The sequence below is a fragment of the Mustela nivalis genome (genome assembly GCF_964662115.1).
Source record: "Mustela nivalis genome assembly, chromosome: 12".
Lineage (NCBI taxonomy): Eukaryota > Metazoa > Chordata > Mammalia > Carnivora > Mustelidae > Mustela > Mustela nivalis.
Genome location: NC_139031.1, coordinates 19,261,451 through 19,275,404, shown reverse-complemented (window position 1 = coordinate 19,275,404; position 13,954 = coordinate 19,261,451). Strand labels below are relative to the sequence as shown.

The following is a 13,954-nucleotide window of genomic DNA, read 5'->3' as shown; positions in this document are numbered from 1 at the left end:
GACTGGCCTTCAAGAATCACATACTTCTACCTGTGTGTGAATTCTCCTTTCTTCTGTCTACATTAAGATCACAGGATAGATTTTTCTCAAATGAGGTTCGTGATTTCTTAAGTGAATGATAACGGGGAAAGGAGGGGGACACGGGTATAGAAGATGCTCATAAGCGAGCCTCTAAGTTACTGGAATCATTTTCAAGATGAACAGAAGTCCGGCCACAGCAAGCCGGGCCACGATCTGCTGCACCTGTGGCTGCCCAGCAAGGCCCTGGGAAGGCCTCCTAAACCCACCCTCCCTTCCCCACCTCCTTTTGGTTTCCTTCAGCATTTCTTTCACCCAGCACTGTTTCAAGACGGCTTGGCATGTCTCTTGCTGGAACGGAGCACACAGAAAATGCTTCAGAAATGCAGTCTTCTCAGTAAGTTCTGCATCCGCCCCTATATGCACTGGACTCCCACCCCACTTCTGCTCCCATTTTGCCCTTTCCTAAAGATACTCAAGGAACTAAATCATAATGCTCCTGAAGTTGTAGATCTACGCCAAATGTAGAATGCCCGGCTCCATTATTCCCACTAATGGTTTCATTCCAAGCTCCCAGGGAAGTGATTTGCAGGCACAGTCAGTAGGAAGGATGGGTCCATGTCTTATACCAGAGGACATGATAATCTGGCCTTAACAACGTCTGGTGCATATAACTATATAACAGAATCCCTGCTTATCCCAAGCATGTTCCCCTATAACCACACGCCAACATGGAATAAAGTGCCCACATGGGAAATATACCTTTCAGCTCTACCTCCAACCCTGATAAGCTCAGCGTCAGAGACGCAACACAACACATTTGAGCTGGCCCTGATCTGAGTCCAATGAGACCCAGAGATGGGATGTGCTTGTCTCACTTGCATACTGGGATGGGTGATTCCCACCCCATGGAAGCCACAGGCTAGAGTCCCCCTGCCACACCCTGCCCTTCCAGCCCACGGGCCCTCCCCTGACTCACCGCGCTGCTGCAGGGAATGTCCTTCACCTTGAGCCAGGCTAGGTCCAGCGTACCCTCCCCACGATAGCAGGATTGCAGCCGCTCCTTAATGCGATCGTTGATCTGCTTCAAGATAAAGATGCACAGGGCAGACTCGTCCAGGGATTTCATTTTCCGCTTCTGGCCCTTGGAGAAGACAGTGAAAAGGAGGTCATCCTCCGGACGGACTCCGAGGGTCCGGGCGAGCACGGCGCCAGCTTTGGACAGGTAGGCAGCCTGCAGCAGGCGGTACTCTACCCCGCTGCGCTCACAGCCGATGGGCACCTCCACATAGGAGTTGAAGGCCGTGTCCTCCTTGCAGAGCCTCACGAGCTTGGAGGTATAGACCTGTTCCTTGGTGGTGGAGCCTGGTGGAGACACCATCTCAGGCTGGAGGGTCAAAAAGTAGACAAAATTGCCACTGCTGAAGCCATAGACATAGTAGATATCAAAGTCAGGGATGACGGTGAAGGTATCCGAAGGGATCTTAATCATCGAGGCCACAAATTCATCGTGGAAGACATAAGCGAACATGCCGTCTGCCTCCGAGTTCTTGGTCAGCTTCCGGCTGGAGATGGTAGGGAAGTACTCCGGCTTCCCGTCCACCGCCGTGGCGATGAAGAGCTTGTCGTCCAGGTTGCTGTAGGAGACGATCACTCCAAAGACGGAGCCGCTCTCATTGACTCCCGACAGGTAGTGTTCCTTCTTGTGGAAGGGCTCCCCCAGCTTGAAGAGGTCCTCAAGCCTGAGAAGCTTGCAGATGCCTTGGTAAAGGCTCCCACAGGCGATGAGCCTGTTCTCCTTGTAGTCTATCAGGAGCATCTTGTTGACATTGTTGGTGGTGGTCAGTGGCTCGTTACATGTCTGGACAATGCGGGGTGGGTAACACTTGGGGTTGTCCTCATCTGGCCCTGTCTGGTGGGTCACCAAGACCTTCAGGTCACTGGAGAGTTTGTAGATCCGGTTGACGGCCCCCAAGTAAATGTGCCCTGTCCTCTCGTCCACCACCAGGTGGTTGAAACCCTCGGCTGGTTCCCCACGGAATGTGACAAAAGACCGCTTCGGGGACGGTGGCGGGGGTTGCCGGGGGAGCAGAGTGGAGGAGCCCATCCCCACCATCAAGAGATGGGAGAGAAGGCAAGTCCAGTTCCAAGGCATGGCTTTCATTTCAGAAACAGGTCCTTGCGGCACGGCAGCACTCGGCACAAGGGTCCCCTTGGAGGGCCAGGACTCAGGAGGAGAGGCTCCCTGTGGGGGAAAGCAAGGATGTGATACTGGACCACAATGACAGCGGCTCAGTTTCCCCCCACAGCTGGTGTGGCTGGACGCGGAAAGCCCTCTGCTCGTGCGGAGACAGAGAACTGCCACAGAGATGTGGAAGGCCTAGGGACTCCGCCGCCACGCGTGCAGGGGACAGCCAGGGCTGGGCGGCAGGAGGGCAACCTCGACAATAACAATAATGGTAATAACCATGATCATGGTGAGGACAATAATCACTCGCTACCTGATGCCTGGCTTTGGAACAATCACTGTCCAGCACCTTCCAGAGACCGTCTCGTTCCAGCGTACCAACCCTTCAGTGCTGGGGACTCTTCCAGCTGCCCCTCCAGACCCGCGACCTGCCCTTCTCTGTACCTGGGAGGCTGACCTGGGTGGACTTTTTGTGCACGGGCTGCCTGCCCTCAGGCCTGGTGTGGTCCACAGAGCCGGGAGGGTCAGCAGAAAGCCGGAGGGGAGGGGAGGGGAGGGGAGGGGACAGGAGGATGGGGGTGGGCTGCCCTCACGGCTGCCACCCTCACCCCCAGGTCTCAGTGACCCTAGGCATGCTTCCCCAGGCCACCTCTGTCTCCAGGTTCTGTGAACCACTTCCGGCCCCTACCACTTGGTCCCAGAGGAAGTAACGGGGCTCGCTGTTTCTACCCCCAAATACCGCTCTGCCTTTGAAGGAGCCACACCTTTAGGAACTCTTTGTGAAGATTTCCTATATTAACCTTCGCACAAATAACCTGATTTGCCTGTGGCATCTCCTGCTGGCCCCCAGTCCTCTGAAGTCAGCAGTACGGCTGTCCCCAGCCTGCCGCTTAAGGAAGTTAGACAACTTGCAGCGCTTGTATAGGGGGAGAGCTGGATTCAAACCCGGGTGTACAAGTCGATAGTAAGTTCTCATTCTTCACCGCTAACCCATCTCCGTTCACCCCAGCCTGGTGCGGTGGGGACAGATGCCAGCTGTGTTCACGCACAGCACAATAGTTCAGAAAGCCCTTTCCTGGGGGCTGTCTCTTACAGCCCCAGCCCTCTGGGTCGACACCTACGCTTCTCCTTTGCACCTGCCCACTGCCAAGTGGTGCACGAGGCTGATCCTGGATCCCTCTGTGGTGACTGGGTCCCCTGGGTACACTGCCCAGCTCTGAGCCCTGATGTCATTTTAATGAGGCAGACCTTGGCTGCCTCTCCTACTGGGGCCTCTTGTGAGAGGTTTTCATTACAGGGAGAGAACAAACGGTTTAATAAGTTGTCCCATGAATGACTGAGTGAATGAATGAATGAATGAATGAATAACTCCCCTTGAGACAAAACAGTGCTCGGTTCTAAGAGTCTCATTCATTTCTATTCAAGAGGATGGCTTCCGAGTTCTTCCAGTTTGAGAGAACTAAGGGCAGGAATGACTGACATCTTATTTGGGGGCATCTCAGATTTGCTGAATTTCTCTCATTTCCCCCCACATCCTCGATAACCAGGTGGCAGGAAGAGGTAGACCACAGAGCAAGAGAAACCACCCCCACCCCAACCACAGGTAGAGTGCACATTTCCATGAAGGCCGAGAGAAGAAAGGAGAAAGCCAAGACTCGACGTCTGCTGAAATCCCGACAGAAAGCCCAGGTCCTCTCAAAGGCACACCAGAGGAGGGAGACTGGTTGCCTAGCCACAGCCCAGAACAGTCGTGCCGGCCTGGGGCCTGCGTTCACTCCCCCACGTGACAGATGTTGGCACGGGGCACAGTCGGAACTTGCAAAATGCTGTGGGGTCCCAGGACAGCCAAGGCTGCAGGGACCCTCTGAGAACTCGGGGGTCCACTCAGGTAGATGCCACCAGAACCCGACTTACGCGGACAGCGGGCTGCTATGTGACAGATGGTAGAATGTTCCCATGAGGAACGCTGACTTCCAGCCTGGGATGAGGGAGCAAGGAGAAGGCTGTGGGATGGCTGTGAACTAAGCGGGGACACGTGGAGCCAGAAGAAAAGGGCCTCCTTGGGAAGGATTCGGAGTCGCAAAAGCCTGTCAGATGGCGCACACCAGGGACAGTCTGTCTGGAGCACAGGGTAGGAGACAGGGCTGAAAGAGAAGCCCCGAGCCTCGTCAGGACATCCGTGCGAGCTGGAGACTGTAAACTGCAGGGTATTGAGAAGGGGCACTTGTGGGAAAAGAGCACAGGCCCCCGGAGAGGGGTCCCCGTCCTTCCACTGATTCAGCCTCTGCAGGAGCACTGGAGTTTGGGGCTGAGGGCCGTAGGCTCCGTGGGGGCAGGGAGGCCTGTCGTGTTCGCTGGTGAATCCACAGAGCCAAGCTCACACCCGACATACAGCTGAGACTCAAGACCTGTTTTCTCCTGGGCAGAGAGAGGCACGGAGGAATGTCATCTGCCCTACCAGGCCCCACGTATGAGCCTGCGTGTGACCCCCTTGCCTGATCAGCACAGCCAGGCGTTGGGCTCGTAGTGGTTTCACCTGCTTCCCTGATGAGGAGCCTTAGCTCTGGATTGGGATAATAAGTGGCAGGGTTGGGGTTGAAACCCAGGTCTGTATCAAACTACAAAATCCATAGTCTTTCTAGAGACACACAATTCTAGAGTCCAGAATACAGAGCACACAGAAGCCCTTTTCAATTCATGTAAGTCCCCAAAGAGAAAAACCCCGGGACAGCTCTGTAGGAGGAAGTCAAGCCCCCGGGACCCACAGAGCACAACCCGGCAGATAATATGCATCCCGCGGGCACCACGATTCACCTCTCAAAGTGTTCGTGACGGAAAGCACCTGGCCCAGGGCCTCGGGACAGGCGAGCAGCAAGTACTTAGCAAACGATAGTTGTTGTTCTTGTTGACAAGACTGAAATGAGATGAACAGGGTTGGGATTATGATAACAAGACGGTACCTGATGGCACCATCTCAGCTGAAGAGATGAGGACTCGGGATGGCTCATCTTGAGCTGCCTGTGCCAATCCAAGTATCAGAGAAGAATCTAGAAGTCTTTCATCACGAAGAGACAATCCAGGTAAAGAGTTCCAATCCGTGATTTTAAAGACAAGGAACCTGTGATCCAGGGAAGTTAAATGATTTGCAGAAGGTCACATAGTGAGTTGAAGAAGGGGGCGGTGTGAAGCTCGGGTCTCTGGACTCCCTGTCCAGTGCTCTTTCCACCACCTGCAGCCTGTCCTCCGACTTTGTCTGAACCCATTTCAGCACCTGCTCCCTGGCCTTTGTCTAGGGGAGCATGCTCTTTGGATGCCATATGTTCTTCTGGCTAACAGAGCTCTCAGAACATTGCTGCCAACGACCAAATTCCAGCAGGGCTGGTAATCCTCATTCCAGACAGGCAGGTGCTGCCCAGGGCTCAGCCACCCGCTCTCTGGAGGGAACCTGCTGCAGTCCCTGTATAGGAACCTGCCAGGCACCGGGGGTTGGGGCGGGGGGGAGTGTGCCTGCCACGCCCCCACCCTAACTGTACATACTCACAGACCCACACACCAATCAACAGTTCTCCAGTTCATAAGAAGCCAGGCAAGGAAGCCTGTAATTATGAATTTACTGAGCAGAAAGGTGCCGGGGCTCTTTCTCCATCTTCTATTAGACAGTGAAATGAGACACAGTTATGCATCTCAAACACTTATCACCCTCATCCGGGGATGGTGAAATTACTGCGCCCGGAGAGGGGGGGCACCCACAGAAAACAATAACATGTGATGGGAATAACCACCCTCATATTTTACACAATACGGAAGGACTGATTAGGAAACACGGTAACAGAGAAATGGAAAAGAAAAGAATAAGCAAGGGTGTGGGCTCCAGCTTGTCTGGGCTGGGTGTGACCCAACTGAAACGCCCCCTGCTCCCAGCTCTAAGATTCACAAGTGGGCAGAGTTGCCAGCCCTCTGCCCCCCAGGGCTGCCTGAGGCAGCTCTCCCCACGAGCTGGCCTGCCTAGGCAGCTCCATTCCAGAACATCTGTCCTTATATAAGGTGGTGACCCGAGTTAGGAAACCCTGCTCCCAATTCTAGGTCCTGCCTATGACGTCTTCTCTGGGGGCATCAATTAGGTTTTAAAAGTATTGGAGGTAGCACCAGTCCATCTCTGATCCTTGAAGGCAAGTGACGTGACTGAGTCACCCCAAGATCAACCCAAAGACCTCGCTGAACTAGCGGAGTGGGCAAGAGGCAGAAGGCTGGAGAACTGAAAGTCTCAGCATTTGAACCCAAACATACCACACTTTTCCCTTCTTTGAAATCAGATTTTAATTCTGAATGATCTCGGGGGAGTTGGGACTCATTTTTAGAAGCCGATCATCATTTTGATTAAAGAAATTGGGGCTGTCTTTGTTTTATGTGGCAAGTGTTGAAGAGCTCAAACTCATTTTCATGAAATAGCACCAGCCTCTCAGATCCCTGAGTGGTAGAGAAGAAAGTTATTATAGACTAGTTTAAAATGGCAATTACCTCATGAAATTACTTTAGAGTTTACAAGACGTTTTCAAATACATCACCTTGTTCTGATTTTAGTATTCATGATAACCCTGTTAGGTAGAAGAAATATTTGTAAGTGTGTCTCTTTTACAAATAAGGAAACTGAGGCACAAACAGGTACAGGTGCAGGCTGAGGTAGCGCAAAGTCATGCTGGGACTTAGACTTTTGCTATGGGATGATAGAGCATTCTGAAGACTTAATCTGGGATGGTGTTTCAAAAGACCATCTCTACAATATACCGTGAATCCAGAAACCAACTGAGTGGGTCCCACATAAAATAGAGAAAAATAAGACTATGTCACATTGAGGAAGGATAACGACGATTTAGCGTGACTTTTATTTGAGCCATATATGTGTATGCGTTGAGTGTGATGTAAATGTATTTCTTAATGTTAGCCATTGTGATGGTTAATTTTTTTTTCTATTTTTTAAAGATTTTATGTATTTATTTGACAGAGAGAAATCACAAGTAGATGGAGAGGCAGGTAGAGAGAGAGAGGGAAGCAGGCTCCCTGCTGAGCAGAGAGCCCGATGCGGGACTTGATCCCAGGACCCTGAGATCATGACCTGAGCCGAAGGCAGCGGCTTAACCCACTGAGCCACCCAGGCGCCCCATGATGGTTAATTTTATATGTCAACTTGGCTGGCCAATGGTGCCCAGATATGTGGGAAAACATTATTCTGGATGTCTCCATGAGGATGTTTTCAGATGAAATTAATAGTTAAATCAGTGGACTTGGGGTAAAAGACTCCCCTGCCCCCCACATAAAGTAGCCATCTAAAGAGCTGAAGACTGACCTCCCTGAGAAAGAAGGAATTCTTCCAGCAGAAAGCCTTTGTGGAAGGCTTTCTGCAGTCTGTGGGCCTACATGGCTCTCCTCTGAGTCCCTCTTACAGATTTTAGACTTGGAGCCTCCACAATTGTATAATATAATTCCTTAAAGGCAATCTCTTTCTCTATACACACACACACACACACACACACACACACACAGAGTTTCTGTTTCTTTGGAGAACACTGACTAATATAGTCATGATCAAGAAAATCTTTGAAAGACACTGTTAGAGATAGGGGACCCTTTTAATTCTGGTACCGTTCATTTACCCTCTAGGGATCCACCTCTTCACCCTCTCTCAGCCCAAAAGCTTCTGAGCAAATGGCGTCTACTCCTGCTTCAAGGGAGAGCACATGACTTGGGTCCAAACCAATCAGGACAGAGCTGCTGGAGGGGTGGGGGCAGGGGGTAATGTTCCAGTGATTGGTTCAGGGATGGATACCTGGTAAGGTCAGAATCTCGAGAGGCCACAGGCTTTGGATGAGAGTGCTGAGGAAAAAGTTCTAGGTCTTCCATTGGATGTGACCTTGGAGAAGCATTCACCTGAGAACTGTGAGCACCATCTTATAACCATGGGGGTGGGAGGTGGGGAGGGGAGCCTGAAGAGAATGAGCCCAAAGCACTGAGGAGAGCAGAGCTGAGCAAGAGAATGGAAATTACTGGATCCCAGATCCTGGTGACATCACACAGATGTCTAGATCAAGTGTGCTGAAACCAGCTCTATGCTTACACTTTCCAGTTACATGAGCCAAAAATTCCCCTTCTGCATAAGCCAGTGTGGGTTCTGGAATTTGTTAAAGAAAGAATCCTAACCCGTACACAGAAAAATCCAGACTTCCAGCCAAAAGACTAAAGTGTCTCTTCCCCCTTCCTCTCTAATAGACTATCCTTTCACAGGGGAAAGGAGGCATGCCAAAGAGTTCTCCACGTCCTGCTGGCCACAGAGATAACCTAGAATTCTGCAAACAGTGGCACTTTATTTCAGGTTAAGATTTGGGTGTGTGATGGTGTTTGTATGTCTATTTGTGTGCTGACTTTCAGAATCCAACACAGTGCTCCTCTGTCTGCTGGGTGTTTGCTTTGAGAGCAGCACTGGCAGGTCCCATGGTGAGACCCCATGGTGACTGTCCTAGCCTCTGTGTCTTCTGGATAGGTGGTTTACACTCCCTGGGATCCCCACCTCTCAACTCTGCCTCACCTAGGATCACATCTCCAAAGAAGCCATTTGTGGCTTCTACATACTTGTGTGGGATGCCCCTGTGATATGGTAGTAGACATACTGGTGTAGGATGCCCCTGTGATATAGTAATAGATGAACCAGTGCCCCCCAGAATCTCACACTGTACAAACTGTGCTGTATTTGTCCACTGATGCTGTCCCCTCCCTAAAATGTGAGCTTCTAGAAGCCAGAAATTTATCTTTTACCATGATTCTCTCCGCTTCCAATATCAGAGCCTGCTACATAGGTATGTAGTAATAGGTATGTAATACCTGATAATAGGTATGTAATAAATGTTTGAGAACACATGAATGAATGAATGAATAAGTGAGAGATTGATGAACGAATGAATGACCACTCCCCTGCCATGTGTCTGCAATGGCATCTGGGACCATCTACAGCGGAAGTCAGAGCAAACCTGGGTGCTGTGCCCTTTGTGCCAACAGTGACCAAACTCAAAATGCTGGTTTTGCTCTGCTCTGATCCAGTGCTTCCAACTACTTAAAATACTCAGTTTTGTCTGCTTCAAGCATGACTTCAAGTGCATCAGGGAAACTGTCTCTTTTATCCAGGATCTACAATGAAAGCTTTCAGTCTACCCGCTGGAATATCATAGCAAGTTGCCTTGAGTCCCCAAATTAGTCTTTGATCACTTACTCAGCAGAGAAAATCAGCACAGACCTTGTTGAGGACAGGGAGCAAACTCGCATTGAGGAAAACTTAGATGAGGTAGAAGACACAGTTGCTAGAATCAGCATGTATTCTTTTATCTAGCCAATGAATGTTGATTGAGCAAGTACTATGCAAGGGGTTCCGAGCTGGCTGCAAGGGGTTCAGACACTAAAGCAGAAGGCAGTACCAAGCAGAAGACAGTACCCCCTTGGGGCACCTGGGTGGCTCAGTTGGTTAAGCATCGGACTCCTGATTTCTGCTCAGGTCATGATCTCAGGGTCATGGGACTGGGCTCTACATGGGGCTCACCCCCATGCTCATTCTCTCTCTCTTTCTCTCTCTCTCTAATAAATAAATAAATCTTTGAAAAAGAAGAAGAAGAAGACCTGCCCTCTGGTGACTAACAGTCTCCTATAGGACCCTCCAGCTGTCCCCCTTTGAGGTCATCTCCCGTCACTGGTAAGCTCTGCAGAGCTCCATTGGCCAACCCCTGCTAGGAAACTAATTTCCCCTAGCCTCCTCTTCAGTGCCACACTAGACATGATTCATCTTTTGTCCAGGCAAGGCTGGAGGACAGGAAGCTAATGAATCACCAAAAATGGGTGCTTCCCCATCCATGCACCTGATGGTGTGAAGCTGTTGGTAAGAGGTGGCCACAACTATGGCCCACCTTTCCCAGCCTCTACATTTTCATGCAGTATCCAGGTGTGGCCCTGTGAAGAGTGAAGAAATGTCCTGGATTTATCTGTACATCAAAGCAGGTAGGAAATAGATAGGACTTCCCTACAGAGCATTTCACCAGTGGGTTAAAGAAGATTCTGAGGCTCTATAGGAGGATGGAGCCCAGAGATGGAAGAACCCACACACGAAGGCAAGAGAGAAACCATTACTGGAACAAGGTTCTGAAATGGTGGGTATGTGTGTGACAGCAGTTGGCAACACGCTAACACAGGCAGAACTAGCCAGCATTATCACAGCTGGGATTCACAGCCCAGACTGGGCACTGGGCTGGGAGCTCTGATCCTTGTAGTACATGAGGCTGCCCCTAGAGGGCATCCCCTTTAGGTGCCAGCCACCCCCTCCTTGTTCCCAAAGCCAGACTGCAAGCAGCTGTGCCTAGACGGGTAAGAGATGACCAAGGCAGAAAATTCTTCACGTTACTCCGTGGTCCTTCCAAAGTTTGAGGGCTAGGGAGGTGCTACATGTGTGCAGCTGAGGGCAGGGAGAGGGACTGGAGAACACAGCCCGGGTATCCTTCCTATTTAATTCAAGAAACACTAGACATCCAAATTAGCAAAACCGACAAATGCCTTTTTTAGATTCCTACTCTAGTTTGTAATCTATGCGCTCAGAAGAACATCCTCAGTAAGTAACCAGTATTTTTTTCCTGCCTGCTTTTCTCACATTAGACTCTTGGTTTCTAGAAGTGGGAGGCATGAACTGTTACTTTATTTTTCTGAGGAATTATGATTTGCATGTGACATCTGTGGTCTGGTCATGCAGTGGCTGCCCCCAAAGGCTGTGATGGGTACACAGCCCCCCAGGGTTCCCTGCTGCCCCTCCTCCTCATGGCTGTTGCAGAAATGAGTGCCACATTCATAAGAGGAAAAGTGCCTGAGGGCAGGGATGTCACGGTGCAATCCATCACCACGGCTAGGAGGGGAAAATCAAGCCAAAGCAACTGCCATCCCAAGAGAAGGTCACAGCACTGTCACGGGACAGTCATATGGGCATGGGGGACTCCGAAAGGTCAGTGTGGCCATAGCCCAGCACAAAACCAGAATGCAGCAAAAGCTAGGGCAGGGAGTGAGCCCAGGTCGTGAGCCTGCTTTCCCTCTGCTCTGCTTCTGTTCTTTGGAGCAATGAGAAATGTGACATTGGTGGCTGGGGATGGGCTGAAGAAGGGCATAAGGGACGGGGAAGAGGGAGTCCTGGGGAGTCAGGCACAGACGTAGAGTCCCTGTGCCTCCAGGCAACCAGCCCTGGTCCCCAGGAAATTCAGCACCAAGCTCAGCTGCTCAAGGCTCTCTCTTAATCCTCATTTCCCTGTTTATTAAAAGGGGCTGGGGAACCGTGATTACCATGGACAGAGCCTTTGGAACCAGCCTAGAAGAAGCCTCTGCAGGAGGGTGAGTCTGTGAGCCACCCCCATTCAGAGATTAGGTTGTCCCTGGACCCCTGAGGCCCCCATCTATGGTTTCCCCTCCCCCAGTCCTCCCTGTCCTTGGCCTTGAGGGAGCCTCCCAGGGACAGAACCACCTTTCCCTGGCCAAGTCTGCCGTGTTCCCAGCAGAGCTGAGCCAGAGCTCCAGCGCGCCCAGGCAGCCCAAGATGGAACTCTATTATTACATCGCAGCGGCCCTTTATATTCTAGGCACTGTGCTCCGGGTGGGGGAGTCGCTAAGCAATGACTCTCTTTACTCCAAGTCTGGCTGTGAGGCTTTAAAAACACAACATTCTCAAGAGCAGCCTGAGCTGGGAGGCCAGAATGGTAAACTTTCCAGTGTCTCATTTAAAGACACAGGCTGGCCGGGAATCTGGGGTCAGATGCCCCAGCCGGACTTGGCATGCGTGTGGCCCGGGGAGAACGGGCCTGGCTGACTGACTGTCGTCTGGAAAGGAGGCTCGCTGCAGCTCTTCCTGCCGCATTCCCCTTAGCCCGGCCGTCCTCTGCCTGGACCCCTAGCCTGGCAGACGTACACGAAACCACGATGTGTGGCTTCACCCTGACCAGCGCCTCCTCCCCAGACCCCCCTCTCCTCTCTCAGAGGGGGGAGAAACGGGATCTCCTTAGCCCACGGTGGTGCACCGTTCATGTGTCAGCCAAAGTCCCTCATAAAAGCCTCCTTTCTCTGCATCACCGCGGCAAGGATGCTACAGAAGCTGGGAATGGCCCTCTCAAAGGGTCACAGTCCTGTGGGCCTTCTCCCTTAATGCCTTAGTTCCTCCATCTGTAAAATGGTGTTTCTGGAAATAGGGTGATGCGGTGAGAGATCACCAAGTTTCTTCTTGGGCTAAATTGAGGAAAAGTGAGAGTAAGGCATTTAGGCCTCAGGTTCGGAACCCAGACCCCCAGTGATGCCGCGAGGGTCCCTCCAATGGCGCGTGTGGCAGAGACACATAGGGGAATGAATTATAACACCCGGGGCCGGGCAGGGTGGTGGGGTGGTGGTGGTGTTGACTGGAAAACAAAACACCAGCCGCCGAAGTTTCTCTCATGAGGCTCTTCCCACCTTTGCTCTCACTAGCTTTGTAGTAGCCTAGATCTAAATTGTGGGGTGCTTGGGAGAGCCGGCCACAGTCGGGGTCCACAGCCTGCCCCCCGAGGATGTGGGGGCACTCACGTGTCAGGTGGGCCTCAGTCACCCTCCCTGAGCCCATTTTGTTTCTCATAATAAGGAAGGCTCGAGTGGGATGCACTTTTTCAGCTCAGGTTCTGGCCCATTGCACCGAGCCAGATCCAAGGGAGCAAAGCTAACCCTGCAGCGGAGGAGCCTCGGGTTGTTCTGGCTTTGGGGGACCCCCACCCACAACAGCTCCCCGAAGAGTCCGCAGGAGCTGCAGCTCCCACACCCCAGCCCAAGGGCTTAATTTACACCCATGATAGAGTGATAGTGTCCATTCTCTTCCCTTCCCTTAGCAAGAAAATAAATGGGAACAGGAATGAAGGTTCCCTTCCTTAGACAAGTGTGAAATCTCTAACTAGAATTTTCTAGCCGAAAAAAAAGGTCAACAGGTTTGGAAAGGTGCCAAATACAGGATGTTGGAGGAACCCTGCTGGGAGCCCACTGCTCTCAGATCCTTGGCCCTCAGCCTCTCCCTCAGTTGGCATTTGGTTCCCCAATGGCTCTCTGACCCCAGGCCCTGTCACTGCTGCCCCCAGCAGAGCCAACCCCTTCCTGCCCACACAATCTTCATAATAAGGAACCCAGTAGCTCCAGCAATGAGCAGCACTGTGAAGGAGCAGCCTCCTGGGGGCACGTTTGGGCCAAATGACAGTACTTCTGTTGTCATTTAATATCTAGTGGGAGGGCCCGATCCTTAGTCCCCTGCTTGTCCTTCTACCTCCTCCCTTTCTTTTTCAATTCCAGGGAAAATCAGGAAGTGAACAGTTGTCTCCCTTGCTGGTCTATATTCATGTAATTAGTGCTATTTAATTCTACGATGAGCCAAAGCTCATAAAATACAAAACATATTTCAGCTGCGTGCCGCAAATCTTGGCAGAAATCTCCCTTGCAGCCGGAAGCTGAACAGAGCTATATTCGCTCCTTTAAAAAAAAAAAAAAGAAAGAAAGAAAAATGTTCAGAATGATTGCAGCAAAGTTCTGGGGCCAGACACCGCTACCTGGAAATAAGCAAGGAGGGAGGCTAAGAGGAGGGTTTAATGTCTTAAAGTTTGGAAATAATTCCATCACCATGACAACCCTGGATTTTTAAAAGTGTTTAGTATTGATCAAGTAATGTTAGCATAGTAT

At 51.3% G+C, this 13,954-nt stretch overlaps 1 protein-coding gene across 4 annotated transcripts in view; it reads right to left on the bottom strand.

Annotated features, from left to right (window-relative positions):
- The window catches only part of PLXNA4 (plexin A4), a 419,828-nt gene that overhangs the window by 353,984 nt on the left and 51,890 nt on the right, over positions 1-13,954 (bottom strand). For all 4 annotated transcript variants that reach the window (XM_082693998.1, XM_082694000.1, XM_082693997.1 and 1 more), the window contains exon 2: positions 998-2,263. In XM_082693998.1, coding sequence (XP_082550124.1) covers positions 998-2,182 — 1,185 coding nt within the window. In that variant the 5' untranslated portion in view covers positions 2,183-2,263. The remainder of the gene's footprint in view (positions 1-997; positions 2,264-13,954) is intronic.